We start from the raw sequence: 17,569 nt of genomic DNA on the forward strand, positions 1-17,569 counted from the left end.
CTGTGAGTTCAAGTTCAGCAAAACAGTAAACATACAGACAAACATGCCTATAATCCAGCACTTGGGAGACAAGAAGAGTGCTGTGAGTTGGTGTTTTGCTTTTGCCAGACGGGGTTTCTCTATCTAGCCTTGGTTGTCCTGGAACTTGCTCTGTAGACCAGGCTGGCCTCTAATTCACAGAGATCCACCTGCCTCTGCCTCCTGAGTTCTAGGGTTAAAGACTGCCACCACCACCTGGGTGAGTGCTGTGAATTTTATGTCAGCGTGGGCTACCTAGCCCAGGCTAGCCTTCAACACAAATAATAACACAAACAAACAACATGTTCCTCATAGTTCCCCATTTTTGATTTCCAGTGGAATTTCCTGGGATTCAGTGATGCCCATCTCCCATTCCCAGGCATTCTGATATGAATGGGTTTATGTGTGACCTGAGCATGAGGGTTTTATTTAAACTGCTCAGGTTATTCCAGTGTACAAGAGAGTTTAGGAACCACTGCTGTTCCTGTATATAGTCTTCAAACAACAGTGTCTGTGCCTGGGTGTTCTATTTCCTGCTGGTATGTTTACTTTTTACTAATGTTCTTGTAATTGAAAACTGGACCTTCTCAGAACCGGGGGTGAGGCAGGACAGGCAGTGGAGAAAGATGCTCTCCATGAGCTCCTCTTGCTTCTTCCTAGTTCCTGAAATTCAGACAGAAACCCAGGAGTCTTTAGATTTCTCTTTTCAAAACAAAGAAATGACTTGGTAACACCAGTGTTCTTTCTATTCTGTGACTTGATGAGCTGTTTGCCTCCATAATCAGTTGAACTCATAAGGTCATCGTGGTCTGTATCTTTATAAATGGCAGAGGATGATCCGGTTCTCATTTGAATATTTGAATATGTTTAGTATTTTCAGATGAAGCCAGAATAAGGGCAGTGTTTTTTAAAGTTCATTCTTTTATATTGTTTGTCATTTGAAATTTTAAAAGGTTAAGGAATTAGTAACACTGCCCTTTTCAAGACTTGAGCATCTTCGAATCGTAATGCTTAAAATGGAACTAGTTAGTAAAGACTAATAACTAAAAAATTCCTTTACTAGTTCAGGGGAACCAAGCTGGGTGTGATGGTGCACACATATAATCTCAGGACTTGGGAGGCTGAGGTAAGAAAATTGCCACAAGTTTGAGGGCAGCCTGATCTATACTGTGAGACTATAACTATGTCCCCAAAATGAATAAATGAAATGGCATGGAGTAAGGCAACTTGTTTTGAAGACAGTGTCATCTACGGTGCCCTGGTTGTTAAAATGCTGAGTACATCATGGGGCACACTGGTATATGTTGCTCTGTTGAATATCTGATTTTGAATAGATGTATCTATCTTTCTGTATCTTCTCTCCCACAGTGGCAGCATGGAACCTGCCTTTCACAGAGGGGACCTCCTTTTTCTCACGAACCGTGTTGAAGATCCCATACGAGTGGGGGAAATCGTCGTTTTCAGGATAGAAGGAAGAGAGATTCCTATTGTGCATCGAGTCTTGAAGATCCATGAAAAGTACGTGCCAGCTTTTTGTTTGTGTCTTTGAAAAGTTTTGTTTCACAGTTTGAAGTGTTTAATATTGACATATGAAAATGATTGAAGAGCGTGGCTAGAGAGATGGCTCAGCAGTTCGGAGCACTTGTTGCTCTCACAGAGGACCCAGGTTTGGTTCCCAGCAAGCACATGATAGCATGTAACCATCTGCAGCTTCAGTTTCAGGAGATCTGATGCCTTTTTCTGACCCCAGGGGCACCAGGCATTGGTGCACATATATAGTAGGCAAAACACTCATATACGTCAAACTTTTTATTTTTATTTTTTCGAGACAAGGTTTCTCTGTACAACAGTCTTGGCTGTCCTGGAATTTACTTTATAGACCAGGCTGGCCTTGAATTCACGGAGATCAACCTGCCTCTGCCTCCCAAGTGCTATGATTAAAGGCACATGCCACCACCATCCAGCTAATAAAACTTTTATTATTTTTTTTAATTAATAAAGAGGGCTGGAGATGTAGCTTAGTTGGTAGAATGAAGCCCTGGATCCTGGATTAGCTCCCAACACTGCAATACGAAACCCAGGCCTTGGGGTGCATGTCTGTAATCCCAGCATTTGGGAAGCAGAGGCAGACAAGTTCAGGGTCATTGTTGGCTTGCATAGCAAGTTGAAGGCTAGCCTGGGCTAAATGAGACTCTTCTCTAATAATAAAACATTGTAGAGAGTAAGGAACCGCTTGACCTTTACTTTCCATCCAATTTTATGAATGTCTGAAAGTTTGGTGAACATTTGGAAAACGCTGAATAGTTATTAACTCATCTATTTCTCTGGAGATTTTTCCAGAGGCTTTTCATGTTCTTTTCTAATTCCTTATCAGTCTGTGTGTAACTCCCAAAAATCATGTTATAAAGATTAATCCTAAATATAATTCCCTGCTATAATGGAGTATAATAACCTTAATCTCTAAAATGAAAACAAAAGCTATCAGGCAGTATAATGATAATAAATTTGTCAGCTTCTTTTGGAATACTGGATTCAAACCCAGGCCAGACCCAAATTTTTCAACTTTTCAAAGTTCAGTAAAGAGGGCTGGCCAGATGGCTCAGTAGCTAAAGGTGCTTGATGCCCTGGCCTTGATCCCCGGAACCCACAGCAGAAGGAGAGATCCAGTCTCAAGCTATCCTCTAGTCTCCACACACGACTGTGGCAATGTCCCTTCACAATATAATGATAAATGAAAGTTTCAAACTCAAGGCACTGGTGAGATGGTCCAGTGGATAAAGCCGTGTGTCACCGAGCCCGAGGACCTTAGTTCAGTCCCCAGCACCCACATGGTAGGAGCCCTAACTCAGAGGTTGTCCCCTGCACTCCACATGCGCACTCCATTTGTATACAACACTATGAGTACTCTCGACCTTCCTGCTTTTGCCTCGTTAGTGCTAGGATTTAGAGTGTGTGCCAGTGTGCCAAGCCCAAGATAAATCTCTAAAATCTACGTTAGTTTTCTAAATCGAGTCTTACATTTTAGAAGCAGAAAGGACACATAGAAAAAAGCATTCCAACCACCTCAGAGTGAAAAGAACAAGCAAAACCTTCCACTTCCCTGGGTCTCATTTTTCTGAGGTAATGTAAGGATTGCAGAAAGATGAACTCTCAAGTGGATGATCCCTGTCCAGCTGTTCACTCCTGTCCATTCCAGAATGTAATATTTGTAGTTCAAGAACTTTCACAAGAGAAGGAGAGAAATAAACAAAATAAACAAAAAAGGATTGCATGCTGGAGACCCAAAAGGCTCTCTTGCATTGAGAAAGTCCTAAATGAGCACTGGCTCAGCATCTAGTGGCTTTTCTCCATTTAATAGTGACACATCTGGGTGGCACATACCTTAATCCCAGCACCAGAGAGGTGGAGTCAAGAGGATGACAGGCTTCAGGCCACCCAGTGCAGCAGAGTGAGAAAGGTCACCTGTGCCCCAACACTCAGGAGGATCAGAATTGGGGGGAATCTCTTCCTCTGCCTCCTGTGTGTTGGGATTTCTTGCAGGAACTACCACACCTGGCTGGAGCATATCTTAATAGGTGCATTGAGGGGTAGTCACCAGGGAAGAGTGTTTGTTCTGCCACTAAGTAGATGAGGGAGATGTGTGCTTTTTCAGGAAACAGTAGGGATCTGATCAGAGCCCAGCAGGGGAAAGCATGTGCATTGTTTTGCTGACAAGCAGGCCCTTGGGAGGAGCCCAGTCTGAAGTATTCCTTCCCTTTTGCCGCTTTCTGTTTTAACTGACTCTTCGTCCTGATGCTCTTGACTGTCCTCTTCAACCTCCGGGATAGCTCAGACACTCTCCCACTTACTGGATTGTCAGCTGCAGGTTACTTTTCTCTGTATATATTTGCATTTTTTCTGACTGGAACCTCATTTGGAATGTGGCGTTTGCACTTAACTAACTGTCTTTGGTGTTTGTAACACCGCCCACTTTTCACCTGTGCTTCTTAGCATCTTGGGAGTCGGTTTCCTGAGTGGATATTAGTCAGTGGGAACCTGAAGCTAATTTTCTTTTTTACAGGCTGTGATTGTTAAAGAAACTTATTAATTTTAGTCTGATCTTTAGTAACTGTAAATTGTGCTTTGCTTTCAGTTACATTATAAATTACTAGATGTTGGGCTGGAGAGGTGGCTCAGTGGTTAAGAGCACTTGTTGCTCTTGCAGAGGACCCCAGTTCCATTCCCATCGCCCACATGGCAGCTCACAAGTCCCTGGAATTCGAGGTCCAGGGATCCAGTGCTCTCTTCTGCCTCTTCAGGCACCAGACACATGCATGGTCCACAGACATGCAGTCAGAACACTAATACATGTAAAAGAAATCGAAAAGCAGTTTTTAAAAATAACTGGAAGTCTTAACCATTTTTTAGTAGCACTAAATTCCTTGGCTTTTTTCTCTTCCCCTCTCTCCTTCCTCCTTCCTCCTTCCCTCCTTCCTTTCTTTTTTTTGAGATAGAGCCTCATGTAGCCCGCTGTCTTCCTTCACTCTCCTGCCTTTACCCCCCAAGCATTGGGATTATAGGAGGTGCTGCTGCTGTGTGCAGTTTATCTGGGGCAGGGATCAAATCAAGGCCTGGTATATCTCGGCAAGCATTCACCAAGCTACATCACCAGCCCTGAAGTAATCGTTTTTTTGATTAGGCAAGATAGTTTGAGGTTTTGCTTTTTTTGGTTTTGGTCTTTTTTTTAAAATGGACATTTGTGTTCTGGTTGCATATATGTCTGTGTGAGAGTGTCAGATTCCCTGGAACTCAGTTGCAGATAGCTATGAGCTGTCATCTAGGTGCTGGGAATTGAACCTGGGTCCTTTGGAAGAGTAGCCAGTGTTCTCAACTGCTGAGCCATCTCTCCAGTCCCTGGTCTTGTTTTTTTTTTTTTTTAGTTTTCCGAGACAGGGTTTCTCTGTGTAGCTTTGCGCCTTTCCTGGGACTCACTTGGTAGCCCAGGCTGGCCTCGAACTCACAGAGATCCACCTGGCTCTGCCTCCCGAGTGCTGGTAATTGATTAAAGGCGTGCGTCACCACCGCCCGGCTCCCTGGTCTTGTTTTTTGAGTCAGGTTCTCTATATAGGTTTGGCTGTCCTTGAACTTCTTTTGTAGGTCAGGCTGGCCTCGAACTCATGGAGATCCACCTACCTCAGCCTCCTCAGTGTTGGGATTAACAGCGTGTACCACCATACCTGGCCCAAGATAGTATTATAACTGCTACCAAATCTGAAGTATTGAGGCTTTTTTTTTTTTTTTTTTTTTTTTTTAACTGATTTTTCTGCTGGGCAGTGGTGGTGCTCACCTTTAATCTCAGCACTCAGGAGACAGAGACTGGCAGATCTCTGAGTTCAAGGCCAGCTTGGTCTACATAGTGAGTCCCAGCCCAGGTAGGGTTGTGCAGTGAGACTCTGTCTCGAAAAACCAAAGCCAATAAACAAACTTGTTTTTCTAACAACTGCATATTTGTTAGAGAGAAAAAAAAACAAGACAGTGTGAAACTACAGAATGCTGTAGGTAGCCACTGTTTATCCCTTGGTCTGTGCTACTTTAGGCCTTGTATTTTGTATTTAGAGGTTTGCTGGCATGCATAGCAGAGTCTGATGAGCCCACATATCTACCCTCTACCAGATGACTAGTGTAAGGCCATTTCTGTGCATCTACATTCTCTTCTCTTCCTCTTTTTTATATCATTTTGGGCGAGGTCCTCGGTATCATATTTCAACAAATGTCTATAAAACAACCATTAAGCTTTTATAAACTATAACTATAATTAGTATGGTGAATAAATAAATATATAATCTAATCAATAATACAATTAAATATTATATAAATAGTACTAAATATATGATAATTAAAAATGAACATTTCCTTAAGATTATTGAGTTTTTAGTTGTTCAATTTACCAATTTCATTATGACTTTTAAAACTGGAGCCAGGTGGTGGTGGTGCGTGCCTTTAATCTCAACACTTGGGAGGTAGAGGCAGGCGGATCTCTGTGAGCTCTAGGCCAGCCTGGTCTACAGAGCAAGTTCCAGGACAACCAGGACTGTTTTACAGAGAAACCCTGTCTTGAAAAGCCCGAAAAACCAACCAACCAAACAAACAAACAAAAATTGTTTGAACCTAGATCAGTTAAGGACCTCGGCCGAAGTTGGTTGATGTGGCTTTATATAAAATAACTTAGGATGTTATTTTAATTACTTTTATTGTTTTTTAATTATATTTCTTTATTTGGGGGCACTACCAGGTGCATGTGGTAGTCAGAAGACAGCTTAGGGAAGTTGGTTCTTTCCTTGTACCATGTGGTTTCTGGGGACCAAACTTAGGTTGTCATGCTTGGTGGCAAATGCCTTTACCTGCTGAGCCATTCACGGGCTGCACTGTATAGACTCTTACTTCATCTAGAGTTCCTTCTCCAGGACTCCTTGTTCCAGGGGAAGATGTCCATGCTCTTAAAGGAGCTGTGCTGTTTGTTAATTTTCCGTAGTCTGTACTTCAACAGTCATATCCTGAGGGATAATTTAGTATCTCCCTTTGATTTTTATGCTTATAGAAAATTGGTTATGTATATTTTAATATAAATGAAGTTCATTATATATGCTAGTTTATCTTTTCTTCAAGTAGTAAAATGTGTATGATCATCTAGTATCATTTCATGTTTTTCTACAACTGTGTTCATAATGATTGTATAAGTATTTCAGCTCCTTAATGTTACACTTCTCACTTATTCTTAATCTTTCTCTAGCTAAGCAGTCCAGCTATAAACATTCTTCTAGCTAGCTAAAGAATTGCTCTTAGGCATGATTCCACGGCACTCGTTAAGAAGAGCAGATTCTGTGCAGTGAGTGCCATGAAGATTTTTGGTGACTTGTTTCCCTTACTTTTTTAAGGCAAAATGGGCATATCAAGTTTTTAACCAAAGGAGATAATAATGCCGTTGATGACCGAGGCCTCTATAAACAAGGACAACATTGGCTAGAGAAGAAAGACGTTGTAGGGAGAGCGAGGGGGTAAGTACCCAGGGGATCATCTTGGCCTTTTCTTATCACTTTAAACGTGGTCTTACTGACTGTGCAACTGAATGCATAGCAGTCAGCCCTGGTTCCACCAAGTCACCTTTTGTCTTTAAAAGATACACATCTTAAACTGCATCTGAGTCTTAAGTCATACTACTCCTGAGGGGACGACTGGGGTACAAATAAGAGTAGAATTTTAGGGATAAGATCGAATACTGCATATCACAATTAACTAAAAACTTCGTTAGCCAGGGGTGGTGGGACACACCTGTAATCCCAGCTCCTGGGAAGTAGAAGCAAGAAGATCAAGAGTTCAAGGCTAAACTCAATAAAAAGCTGTGAGTTTGAGGTTAACCTGGGCTACATGAGACTCTCTCTCTAAAACCAAGAATCAGTTATTCAGTTGACTCAAGGATATTGATGTCAGTAGTTGGTCAGGCTATTGGGTCCAGAGTAGTATTAATGCTGCTTCATGAAACTTATGTTATTAGAAATTTATTGGGACAATTTTAATTGTTCATCTAAATTAATTTTATTGTGTTAATTTATCCTATATTGTTTGATTCTAGTCTTGACGTTAATGAGGTTAAATGAAATTTTTAAATTATGTTAAGCCTGTTCATTTCAGATATTATCAGGAGAACAGATATCAGTGGAGGACAGGAATTGTAAGTTACGGTATAAGGAAGTATGGAATTACTACTTTAATGTACTAATAGTATTAACATAACTCATCTTCATTAGGGCTTGCTATATACCAGACACTCATTGTATGTGCCTTGTAAGTATTGCTTCATTTTAACCTCCAAACAACCCTAATATTCCCATTCTGCAGATGAGGAAACTCAGGTAAGCCATGTCACGTATGTAAGATCATGCTGATGGTGGTAAGTGGCTGGAGCTCCGGAGCCCGCCCTCTGAGCCATCACAGCAGAATTGCTGGCATGGCGTCCCACACATAGGCGGATGCTGGTTCTCTCTTTCGGTGCTTCATAGCATTCTTACTGTTGTCAGAATGTTGTCCTTACTACATAAATCAGCTGGAACAGCCACCTCCCTGGGACACTGCTGTGCAGAAGGAGGTGGCTGTTCCTGAATGTAAGGTTCTAAGTCAGTTGTAGCCTGAGAGGTGGGAAGGAATCCAGATCCGAACAGTACCATTGTGTTGTGTTTTGTTTGCATGTGCGTGCGTGCGTATCCAACTTCAGGAGAATGTTTATAACCTGTGTTGGAGCTAAAGATGATCCACATCAGGTTGCCCGTGCCTCTGAGAAATAGATCTCCAAATTTCCTCATTTCCAAAGATGCTCCTGTCATGGTTTTTCAGACTCATTAATCTCTTTTTAGCCTCTGTTTTTCCTTCAGTTGTAAATCTGCAGATACATTTAGAATGATAAGGAAATTTCAGTTGTCAGAGGGTAAAGCAGCTGCTTTACTTTCTCCGCCTCCATCAATATTTACTACCAACCTGGTGATTTTAGCCTTTATGTACGGGACAAAGGTGCAGGTGTTAATGTGTACATGCTCACACATTCATAAAACATTTGTTATATTAGGGGAGAATAGTCCCACTATTGTACAACTCCCTTTTCCCTCCAAGGTGTGTTTACAAATGAGTACATTTACCATCATTTGCAGAACTAGTACTCCATTCTTGGGGTAGCTCATACAGCTACTGGGTGTCCTAGCGTTAGCCCCGACCTGTTTTTAGTTGTCTGTTTTTGTGAACACTGTAGAATGAACGTCTTGCTGTTAGATATATCCAGTGATTCTACCCAGTCTTCCCAGTAAAATAAAAAAAACTGAGTTACTGGGTAAAGCATATGTACACTTTAAAGCTTTTTGACAAATTTTGCTGAACTGTTTGTATACACCTTCCATTTAAGAGTGTCCCTTTAGCTGGGCGGTGGTGGCACACACCTTTAATCTCACCACTTGGGAGGCAGAGACAGGTGGATCTCCAGGTTCGAGGCCAGCCTGGTCTACAGAGTAAGTTCCTTCCAGGACAGCCAGGAGTACACAGAAAAACCTTGGGTAGGGGGTCCCTTTATGTGTGTTTGATTCTTTATTATCACAATTGTGTCTGTCTATTCTGTCCCTTTGTTGGTTAAAGATGTCTCATTCTCCAGGTTAGTAATCAGGCTTTCTTTCTCTCAACTAACTTGTCTCTCTGAAGAATTTTTTTCTAAAATTCCAAACTATATAAAGTTTAAACTAAAATCTCAACTTTAACAATATAAGCCCTTTAATGGCTGTTAATAAAAAAAAATCAATAATCTGAATTTCTATGAAATATCAAACACCTGGGACACGAACAGCTGGCAGACAGGCTTCGCTGGACAAACTCACTTTCCCCGACTGCCCCAGCACTTAACTTGACACGCATTGAAGTGAGTTGCCCTCCTTGGTGGAAAGTGAATTTATAAAGCACCAGGCTGCTATTTCAGAAGCAGGCTGGACCCCACTCTTGGGGATAGGGCGTTTCTGCAGGCAAGCCTATGACTGTGCTACAAATACCTTTAGAAATAAAATTAAAAAATAGTTGTTTTTTTCTGAGCTGTTGCACACTGATACCTCAGGTTCAAAAACCAAAATTGTTTTTAAAAATGTTACTGAAACAGAATTTACATATTTGGGGATAGAAGGTTCTCTATTTTAAGGGGTATAATTCACAGATTTTAGTGTATCCACAAGTTTGTACTACCTCATTCCAGAACATTCCTCTCTACCTTCACACGCATTAGCAGTCACGTCTCATCCCTTCCTCTCCAGCTGCTGACAGCCGCTGACCTGCTGTCTAGGGATTGGCCTGTTGGGGCAGTTCATGGAAACAGAATCATACAGTTGTGGTCTTCTGTGTTTGGCTTCTATCGCCTTGCTTAATTTTCAAGGTTAATTCATCTTCTAGCATGTAATAAAAACTTTAGAAATGAAACTAATACTGTACCAACTAAAGATTTAATAGAGATGACTTTGGAAAACCAGAAAGTTAAAAAAATACTAGAGGGCCTGTTGGTCACAGAGAAGAGAGCAGTGGGAGAAAAGAGAGACGACAGAATAGTTGGTAGAAAATGTCATCGTGAAAAAATGAAGGAAGCCAAGGAAGGGAAAACTAGAGGAGTGATGTTCAGAGCATCCAAACAAGACCGTCCCAACAGAAGAGGAAGCAGTGTTCTTAAGAGGAAACGAAGTGCAGAGACAAGGTGTCTGCTCTTCAAGTTTGCGCAGGCTTTGATGGTACAACGGAAATGCTAATTACCCTGACTGTTTAGTGCACTCTGGATACATGTATTAAAATATAGTAAGTGGTAGCCCTTAAAATGCATGTAAGTGACATGTAAATAAAAAACAAAGCTTGCGTCCAGGTACAGTGGCACATATGTATAATCCTAGCTACCTGGAAGCTGGAACAGGGGCTCTCTTTAAGTGAAGCTGTTCGCAGCAGCACAGTGAAACCCTATTTTGAAAATTAAAAATACGAGACTGAACAGTTGGCTTTGTGGGTAAGAGTATTTATTGTTTCAAAGGACACAGGTTCAATTCCCAGCACCCAGATGGAGGCTCACCACCTCCTTGGGCACCAGGCACACATGTGCACAGACGCACACGCAGGCCAAACATTCATATACATAAAATAATAAAAATAAGTTTAAAAATGATTTTAAATAAAAAAAATAAAAAATACAAGAGTTTGACGTGAGCTTTCTCTTGACTGAAATCAACAACTACAATGTATATATTTTTTATGAATATACATTTTTAAATGCACTTTTTATCAGCTAAGCTTGGTGGTTGTATGCCTGTGTTAACAGGATTAAAAGTTCAAAGCCAGCTTGAGCTACATTAAATCTTATCTCCAAAAAAAATCTTACTCTTTATTTAATTTGAAGCAGATTATTTCAAAAACCAAACTCTACTCTGGGGTCATTATATAGTATTTTATTAAATTGGCTTCTGAGGTCCAGACTTTTTGTTTGTTTGTTTGTTTGTTTGTTTGATAGTCTCATTGTGTAACCCTGGCTGTCCTGGAACTCACTTTGTAGACCATGCTGGCCTTGAACTACCAGAGATTGCCTCCCTCTGCCTCTCTGTTGGGATTAAAGGCATCCACCAGGCCTGGTTTTTTGTTGTTTTTTTTTTTAATATTTATTTTTATAAATGTGTATGTGGTTATTTTACAGTTCCAACTTGGAGGTCAGAGGACAGCCCAGGGAAGTTGGTTCTTTCTTCCCACCATGCGTGTTCCAGGGTTCAAAGTCGTCGTCAGGCTTAATGGCAAATGCTTTACCCAGTGAACCATCTTGTCAACCCAAACTTCTATTTTATTTTAGTTTGGTTTTTTCCGAGATAAGGTGTTACTATGGAGATCTGGCTGTCCCAGAACTCACTATGTAGACCAGGCTGGCCTCAAACTTTACAGTAGGCCACCTCCCTCTGTCTCCAAAGTGCTGGAATTATGTTAATCTCACCAGAATAAAACCACTACCACAAATTTTGAGCCAGATTTGAAGCAAGCTTCATTAAGTATTGGCTCAGACAATGGACACTAGCCAGGTCCATACTCGGGATGCCCAGAGTATGACACCAAATTACATTAGTCAGACGCTTGTAAAGGCAGAACCCACAAGGCTATGTACTTCCTGCCTGTGTGTGATCAAGCACATCCTATACAGTTGGGGCAACCAAGCTTATTTACAGAAACGAAAACAGGTTTGTTATCTTACATGAGCAACAGCTCCCAACATTTCAAGAAGTTATTTGTCCTTGGGCAAATGGGCATTACAGTTTAGAGACATTTTTATTTTATGGATCTCTTAAGCACAGAAATTTAGACGTAAAACATAACTTAGCCATTACATTTAAAGGTGTGCACCACTACCCCCAACTTGCCCAACTTTTTTTTTTTTTTTTTGGTTTTTTGAGACAGGGTTTCTCTGTGTAGCTTTGTGCCTTTCCTGGATCTCGTTCTGTAGTCCAGGCTGGCCTCGAACTCACAAATATCCACCTGCCTCTGCCTCCCGAGTGCTGGGATTAAAGGCGTGCGCCACCACCACCCGGCTTGCCCAACTTCTTAAATATAGATCCACTCTTATTCTGTTTAGCATATTTTCTTTACTGTTTGGTCTTTAGTTTGATATGTTCATTTTCTTTAACTATATTTTTAAATGTTCATGTCCACACCACACAGAAGAGGTCAGAAGAGGAACCGTAGTTCCAGACATTGCAGCAAGCATGGAAGTGCTGGAGTTAGACCTGGTCCTCTGGCCGAGCCTGTGCTCTTCAGTCCTGAGCTGTCTCTGGCCTGTACTTTCTCTTGACGTATCAGTTGGTGATGCTGTTTCTGTACCAGTCCTTTTCCTGTACATCAGTGTACTCTGGCTGGCTACTTCTACTGAAATACATTAAGAGGCATTCCATAAATGTGTACAAGTCTTTCCTGTACATAAAAAATGGAACCCGTGTGGGGGCACAATCAGTGCGGCCCCAGCCTCCCTCCTAGCTGAGGTTACTGGCATGGCGCCACAGCAGCCTGAACAGCACTTTGGCTCACGTGAACTCTAGACCGTACGCTGCCCTCTAGATAAGAACTTGGCATCAGCTGGTGCTGGAGGTCGTTTTATGAGGGGCATTTGGTTACTTATTTATAATCTTTTTTTTTTTTTTTTTTTTTTTTTTACTTTATGTGCATTGGTGTTTTGCTGTAGGTGTCGTGTCGCCTGGAATTGGAGTTACAGACAGTTGTGAGCTGCCATGTGGTTGCTGGGAGTTGAACCTGGGTCCTCTGGAAGAGCACTCAGTGCTCTTAACCACTGAGCCATCTCTCCAGCCCCTACTTATTTATAATCTTAGTCTTCTTACCAGCAGCTCTGCTTTAACATAGCTGTTTAGCTGAGCAGTATGGGCGGGGGAAAGTACTGTGGGTTTGGATTTAAACCGGCTAAGGATACCCTTCCCAGGGCTTAGCAATGTTTTGTAGGTGTCTCTGTTCGGCTCTTGGGGAACCCACATGTTGACACAGGTCCTCTGTGGTGAAACTGCTTGTCACCATGTACCTGTGTCATGCACCTTATCTTAGACCTAAACATCTTGAACTTGAGTGTGCAAGAGCATTATTTAAAGTTCGTCTTTCAGGGGTTTGTTTACTCAGGAAATGTGAGGGCAGTAGAGAAGTGCATGTGGTGATTTTATATGTGTCTGACACAAGGTTTCATGTAGCCCAGGCTGGCCTCACACTCTCTGTTGTAGCTGAGAATGACTGATCTTCCTGTTTCTACCTCCCAAACATTGGAATTACAGGTGTGCACTACCATACCTGATTTGCATGGTGGTAAAGATCAAACCCAAGGCTTCATGCCTGTATGCTAGGCCACGCTACCACCTGGGCTACAGCTGCAGCCCCAAGTATTCTGTCAAAGAAGGTCCAGCTGTTAAGAAACACCAGTAAACGGAAAGGAAATTGGGGGAGAGGGGGATAGGCGGTTTAGTTTTGAAAAAAGAGAACAGAAGATAGGAAATAAGGAGTTCTTAACAGGAAGTGAAGGACATTTAACAGGAAGTGAAGGACACTAAAGACAATGTCTGTGGAAGTTTGCCTGTGGCTTTGATGGTGGAGGTGTTAAGTGGGAGGTGATTTCTGTTTCCGTGGCCTTTGGCACGGCAGGAAGTTTCAGTTTACAAAGTGAGAGTGGACTGTGATAAAGAGTTCAGAGTCCACTGGGGCCCAACCTCTCCTCTCTGGATAAATGCTAGTGTGCCCCCCACACACAGTGTGTCCAGTCTACTCTGGAGCCCAGCCATGGAGGAGAGAATGAAGAAGGTTGAATGTATATTTGCTTACCATCTTTTCTCACATCAGTGATGCCCTGGTAATTTTCTTATTCTGTCCTGCATTATTATTATTATTGTGAGTTGTTTTATTTTGTTTTTGAGATAGGATGTCACTGAGTAGCCCTGGTTGACTTGAAACTTAATATGTAGACCAGGCTAGTCTTAAACTTATAGAGATCCATCTGCCTCTACCTCCCATATATAATGGCTGAGATTAAATGCATATACCACTGTGCCTAGCCCTTGCCCTGTAGTATTCTTACAATGTTAAGGTGTCTTGCGTAGAGAGGAGATTTAAAGCCTGGAGAAAATGAAAAGAAAAACCTCCGATATTCAAATATTCCATCAGGCAGTATTGGGCCAAAGGCTTGGTTCAGCAATAGAGAGTGCCTGGCCTGGGTGAAGCCGTGGGCTTGATCTCCAGCCTGGTGAAACTGTGTGTGCATGTGTGTCCTCATGCGATCTTGTACATGTTTACTGGAAGGTTCGATGTACAAGACACTATGTTGGCTTTAATGATTATGGGGCATCAAGATTGCTACTCTCAGAGTCTAAGTGGGAGGCTGGTACCATATGATTGTGTAAAACAGATTAGTTAGAATTGTGAGAAAACCCTCACTGGCAGTGTATCACATGCTAAGAGATTTTGTCACTGGGCGGCTTTGCCTATTTGAGGGGCTGAAGAAAAGGAAAGCTAGTGAAGACACAGGGCTGGGGAGATGGCTCCTGGTTAAAGTGCTTGCAGCTCAAGTGTAAGGACCTGAGTTCTGATCCCCAGAGCCTCTGTAAATGCCTGGTGGGCTTGGTCTCCATTTACAACTGCAGTTTGGGGAAGAAATGGAAGTACAGGTACAGCAGTCTAGAGGTAGGTGTGGGAACAGCTTTGCGGGTTATTGAAACCAAAGAGGAAGCATCTCAAGAGCAAGTTTGTGTCATCAAAATAAAATCCTGAAGAGGTAGGTGTACAGGAAGATGGAGGCGAAGACTGATTGCTGTATGTGGTGATAAAAGTGGTTCTAGAAAAATTTCAGAACTAGGCATAGTGGCACATGTCCTCATCCCAGCGTTTTAGGAGACTAAGGCAGGCGGAAGTAAGCTCAAGGCCAGCCTGGGCTACATTTCAAGAGCCTGTCTAAAAAATAAAACCAGGATTAAGAGGGCAAGACCAGACTACAGTTAAAGGGGCAGGTGGTAAAGCCCTGTAAGAAAGCCCTTCTGTTCACTGGCGCTCAACATGAAATACCTTGTAGTGTGCTGCCGTGGGGGCTTTAGCTCCTCACCATGATTGGTGAGGGCCACCCCCAGCCCCTAGCCATTAGAGATACCAGAGATGCCAGCTGGAGACCTGAGATCTCCAGTCTGCGTCTGCCACACAGCCATGCTGCTTGGTGCGTGGTCCTGTTTCCTCATCTGCAGTGGTGACAATCCTAACTTCCTTGTAACAGGCTGGTGAAAGGAGCAAATGTAATAGATGCAAATGGACTTGGTGACTGAACATGAGTACTCTGTGGAAGGTACTGGTAATTAAAATTCAGTAAATGTTAGCAGCTGCTTCGTTTAGGGCATTTTTTGTGATGATAAGTTGTTTGTTTGCTTGTTTGTTCTAGATTTGTTCCTTATATTGGAATTGTGACAATCCTCATGAATGACTATCCTAAATTTAAGGTGAGAGCGCCTACGGTATGTTTGATTGAAAGGGAAGTGCTCTTGGGTTGAGGGTATAGATCAGCAGCACACGTGCTCGGCATGTGTGAGGCCCTGGATTCAGTCCACCTCCCCGACCGTGTCTTGTGTTTAATTTTGGAAACTGTTAAATGGATTACAGTTAAAGCGTGAAGGAATAATTAGACAGTTTAGTCATTGATTCTGGTCACAAAAGAGTTAATTAAGAACTGTTGGAAGTGCCCCTGACGTGTGTTCCTGTTTCCTTTTCTAGTATGCAGTACTGTTTCTGCTGGGTTTATTTGTGCTGGTCCATCGTGAGTAAGAAGTCAGCTGCGCTGCTCCTGGAAGATGCTGTGCTTTTTGTTACTGGATGTTTGGAGTAGATCCTGGTCTGTGATTGGCGGATATTCGGAGGACACACATGTTGGCGCTTCTTGGTAGCACTGGTTTGCATTAGTTTTGTTTCCACACCGAGGATGTGTGGGCGGGTGCGTGTGCACATGGTGTGCACTCACGGGGACTTTCAGTCACAGATTTCATATGCTGTCATTGTCACTCACATTTTTGTACATCGGTGAATTTTTTATATTAAAAGGTTGAGCCAAAGCCCCCAGTGTTTGTATTTTGAAGCCAAGCTTCATTTTTAAAGTGCCTACAGAGTTCTGTAAATGAAAACACAGCTCTGCATGAGTTCACACCTGTCATCCTTCCTTACAGTGGGATGGCACATATTGAGGTGGTCATTAAGTCTTAACTTTTCAAAATTTTAAATAAAAGACTTTGCACATTGAACCCCTTTCCCGGAATTGTGTTTGTTGGGAAAGCTCCTGAAATGTGCCTTTCTTGGCCGATTACTAGTGCCCATTATGGGTTTATACAATAAGGCTTGGATGTGGCTGGGCATGAAAATACATGCTTGTTATCCCAGAACCTGGAATATTTCAGCACCGGAAACAGGAGGATCAGTTCTAGGTCATCCTCAATTACGTTGTGAGTTCAAGGTCAGCCTGGGCTATATGAGATCTCAAGAAACTAGAAAAGAGAAAAAACTTTAGTATGAACCATCCTTCAGCCATGAAGGTTGACCAAATACTAACAAATGGGTTGTTGTTTAGGTTTGTTTTTGTTTCTGAAGCCAAAGCAGCCATTGACATTCATAGGAAATCTTTTCCTCACACAGTTGATTCTTCACTAGGGTGACTCAGATGTGTACAGTCCCAGGTGGTGTTACTGAGAGGTTCCGAAAAATCTCACCTGGCTGTGGAAACACCTGACCCTTTGTCCGCTGGAGGCCTCTTTGCCTTCTCCACACTGTATTAACATTTGGATGAGGCAGGGCAAGGTAGCAGAGGCCCACAGTTCCTCCTCTTTAATTTGTCTAAACCCATTCTTGTAAATGGCTGACTCTGCATTTTCTCTACTCAGACTTGAGACAGAGTTTGAAGTAGTGACTAAAAGCCCAACTGTGTTTTCTTTTAATTTTGAAGCCACCGGAGAAATGGAATGTAGGGTAAACCAATATGCAGTAACACAAAATACTTCTAACTTTGTCTTTCTTGTTTAATGTGAGATCTCAAAAGTAAGCAGGATTTCTACTGGGCACGTGGTCAGGCTCTGTTTACTCAGCTGAGGTGACAGCCTGTGCTGTGTTGCTGATGGAGTAGACAAGCTTCCAGAGCCTTCCCTGTGGAGAATGCTGCCATCTGAAACCCATTAACTAGGCTTACCCTTCAAACTTTGCATATGAATACTTAATGGTAACAGATGGCTTCTTCAGCCTGTGGGGCTTCTTAGTTCCTCGTGATCCCAGAGGGTGCTCCAACTGCCTCTCCAGCAAGGCAGGATATTATTACTTCATTTCTTCCTCCCTAGTCGTCTGTGGGAGACAGGGTTTAAAATCTTCCTGCTTGGTGCCCTGGCTCCTTTTCTTCCTTTGCTGGATACTCCTGTTAACAAAGGCTGGGGCTGGAGAGATGGCTCAGAGGTTAAGAACACTGGCTGCTCTTCCAGAGGCCCGA

General features: G+C 42.4%; 1 protein-coding gene across 2 annotated transcripts in view; it reads left to right on the forward strand.

The window, feature by feature from the left end:
- The window catches only part of Sec11a (SEC11 homolog A, signal peptidase complex subunit), a 40,784-nt gene extending 24,441 nt beyond the window's left edge, over positions 1 to 16,343 (forward strand). For both annotated transcript variants that reach the window (XM_059272365.1, XM_059272366.1), the window contains exons 3-6: positions 1,387 to 1,536; positions 6,933 to 7,052; positions 15,494 to 15,551; positions 15,823 to 16,343. In XM_059272365.1, coding sequence (XP_059128348.1) covers positions 1,387 to 1,536; positions 6,933 to 7,052; positions 15,494 to 15,551; positions 15,823 to 15,873 — 379 coding nt within the window. In that variant the 3' untranslated portion in view covers positions 15,874 to 16,343. The remainder of the gene's footprint in view (positions 1 to 1,386; positions 1,537 to 6,932; positions 7,053 to 15,493; positions 15,552 to 15,822) is intronic.
- The last annotated feature ends 1,226 nt before the right edge of the window (positions 16,344 to 17,569 follow it).

This window comes from Peromyscus eremicus, chromosome 1 (assembly GCF_949786415.1).
Source record: "Peromyscus eremicus chromosome 1, PerEre_H2_v1, whole genome shotgun sequence".
Taxonomy (NCBI): domain Eukaryota; kingdom Metazoa; phylum Chordata; class Mammalia; order Rodentia; family Cricetidae; genus Peromyscus; species Peromyscus eremicus.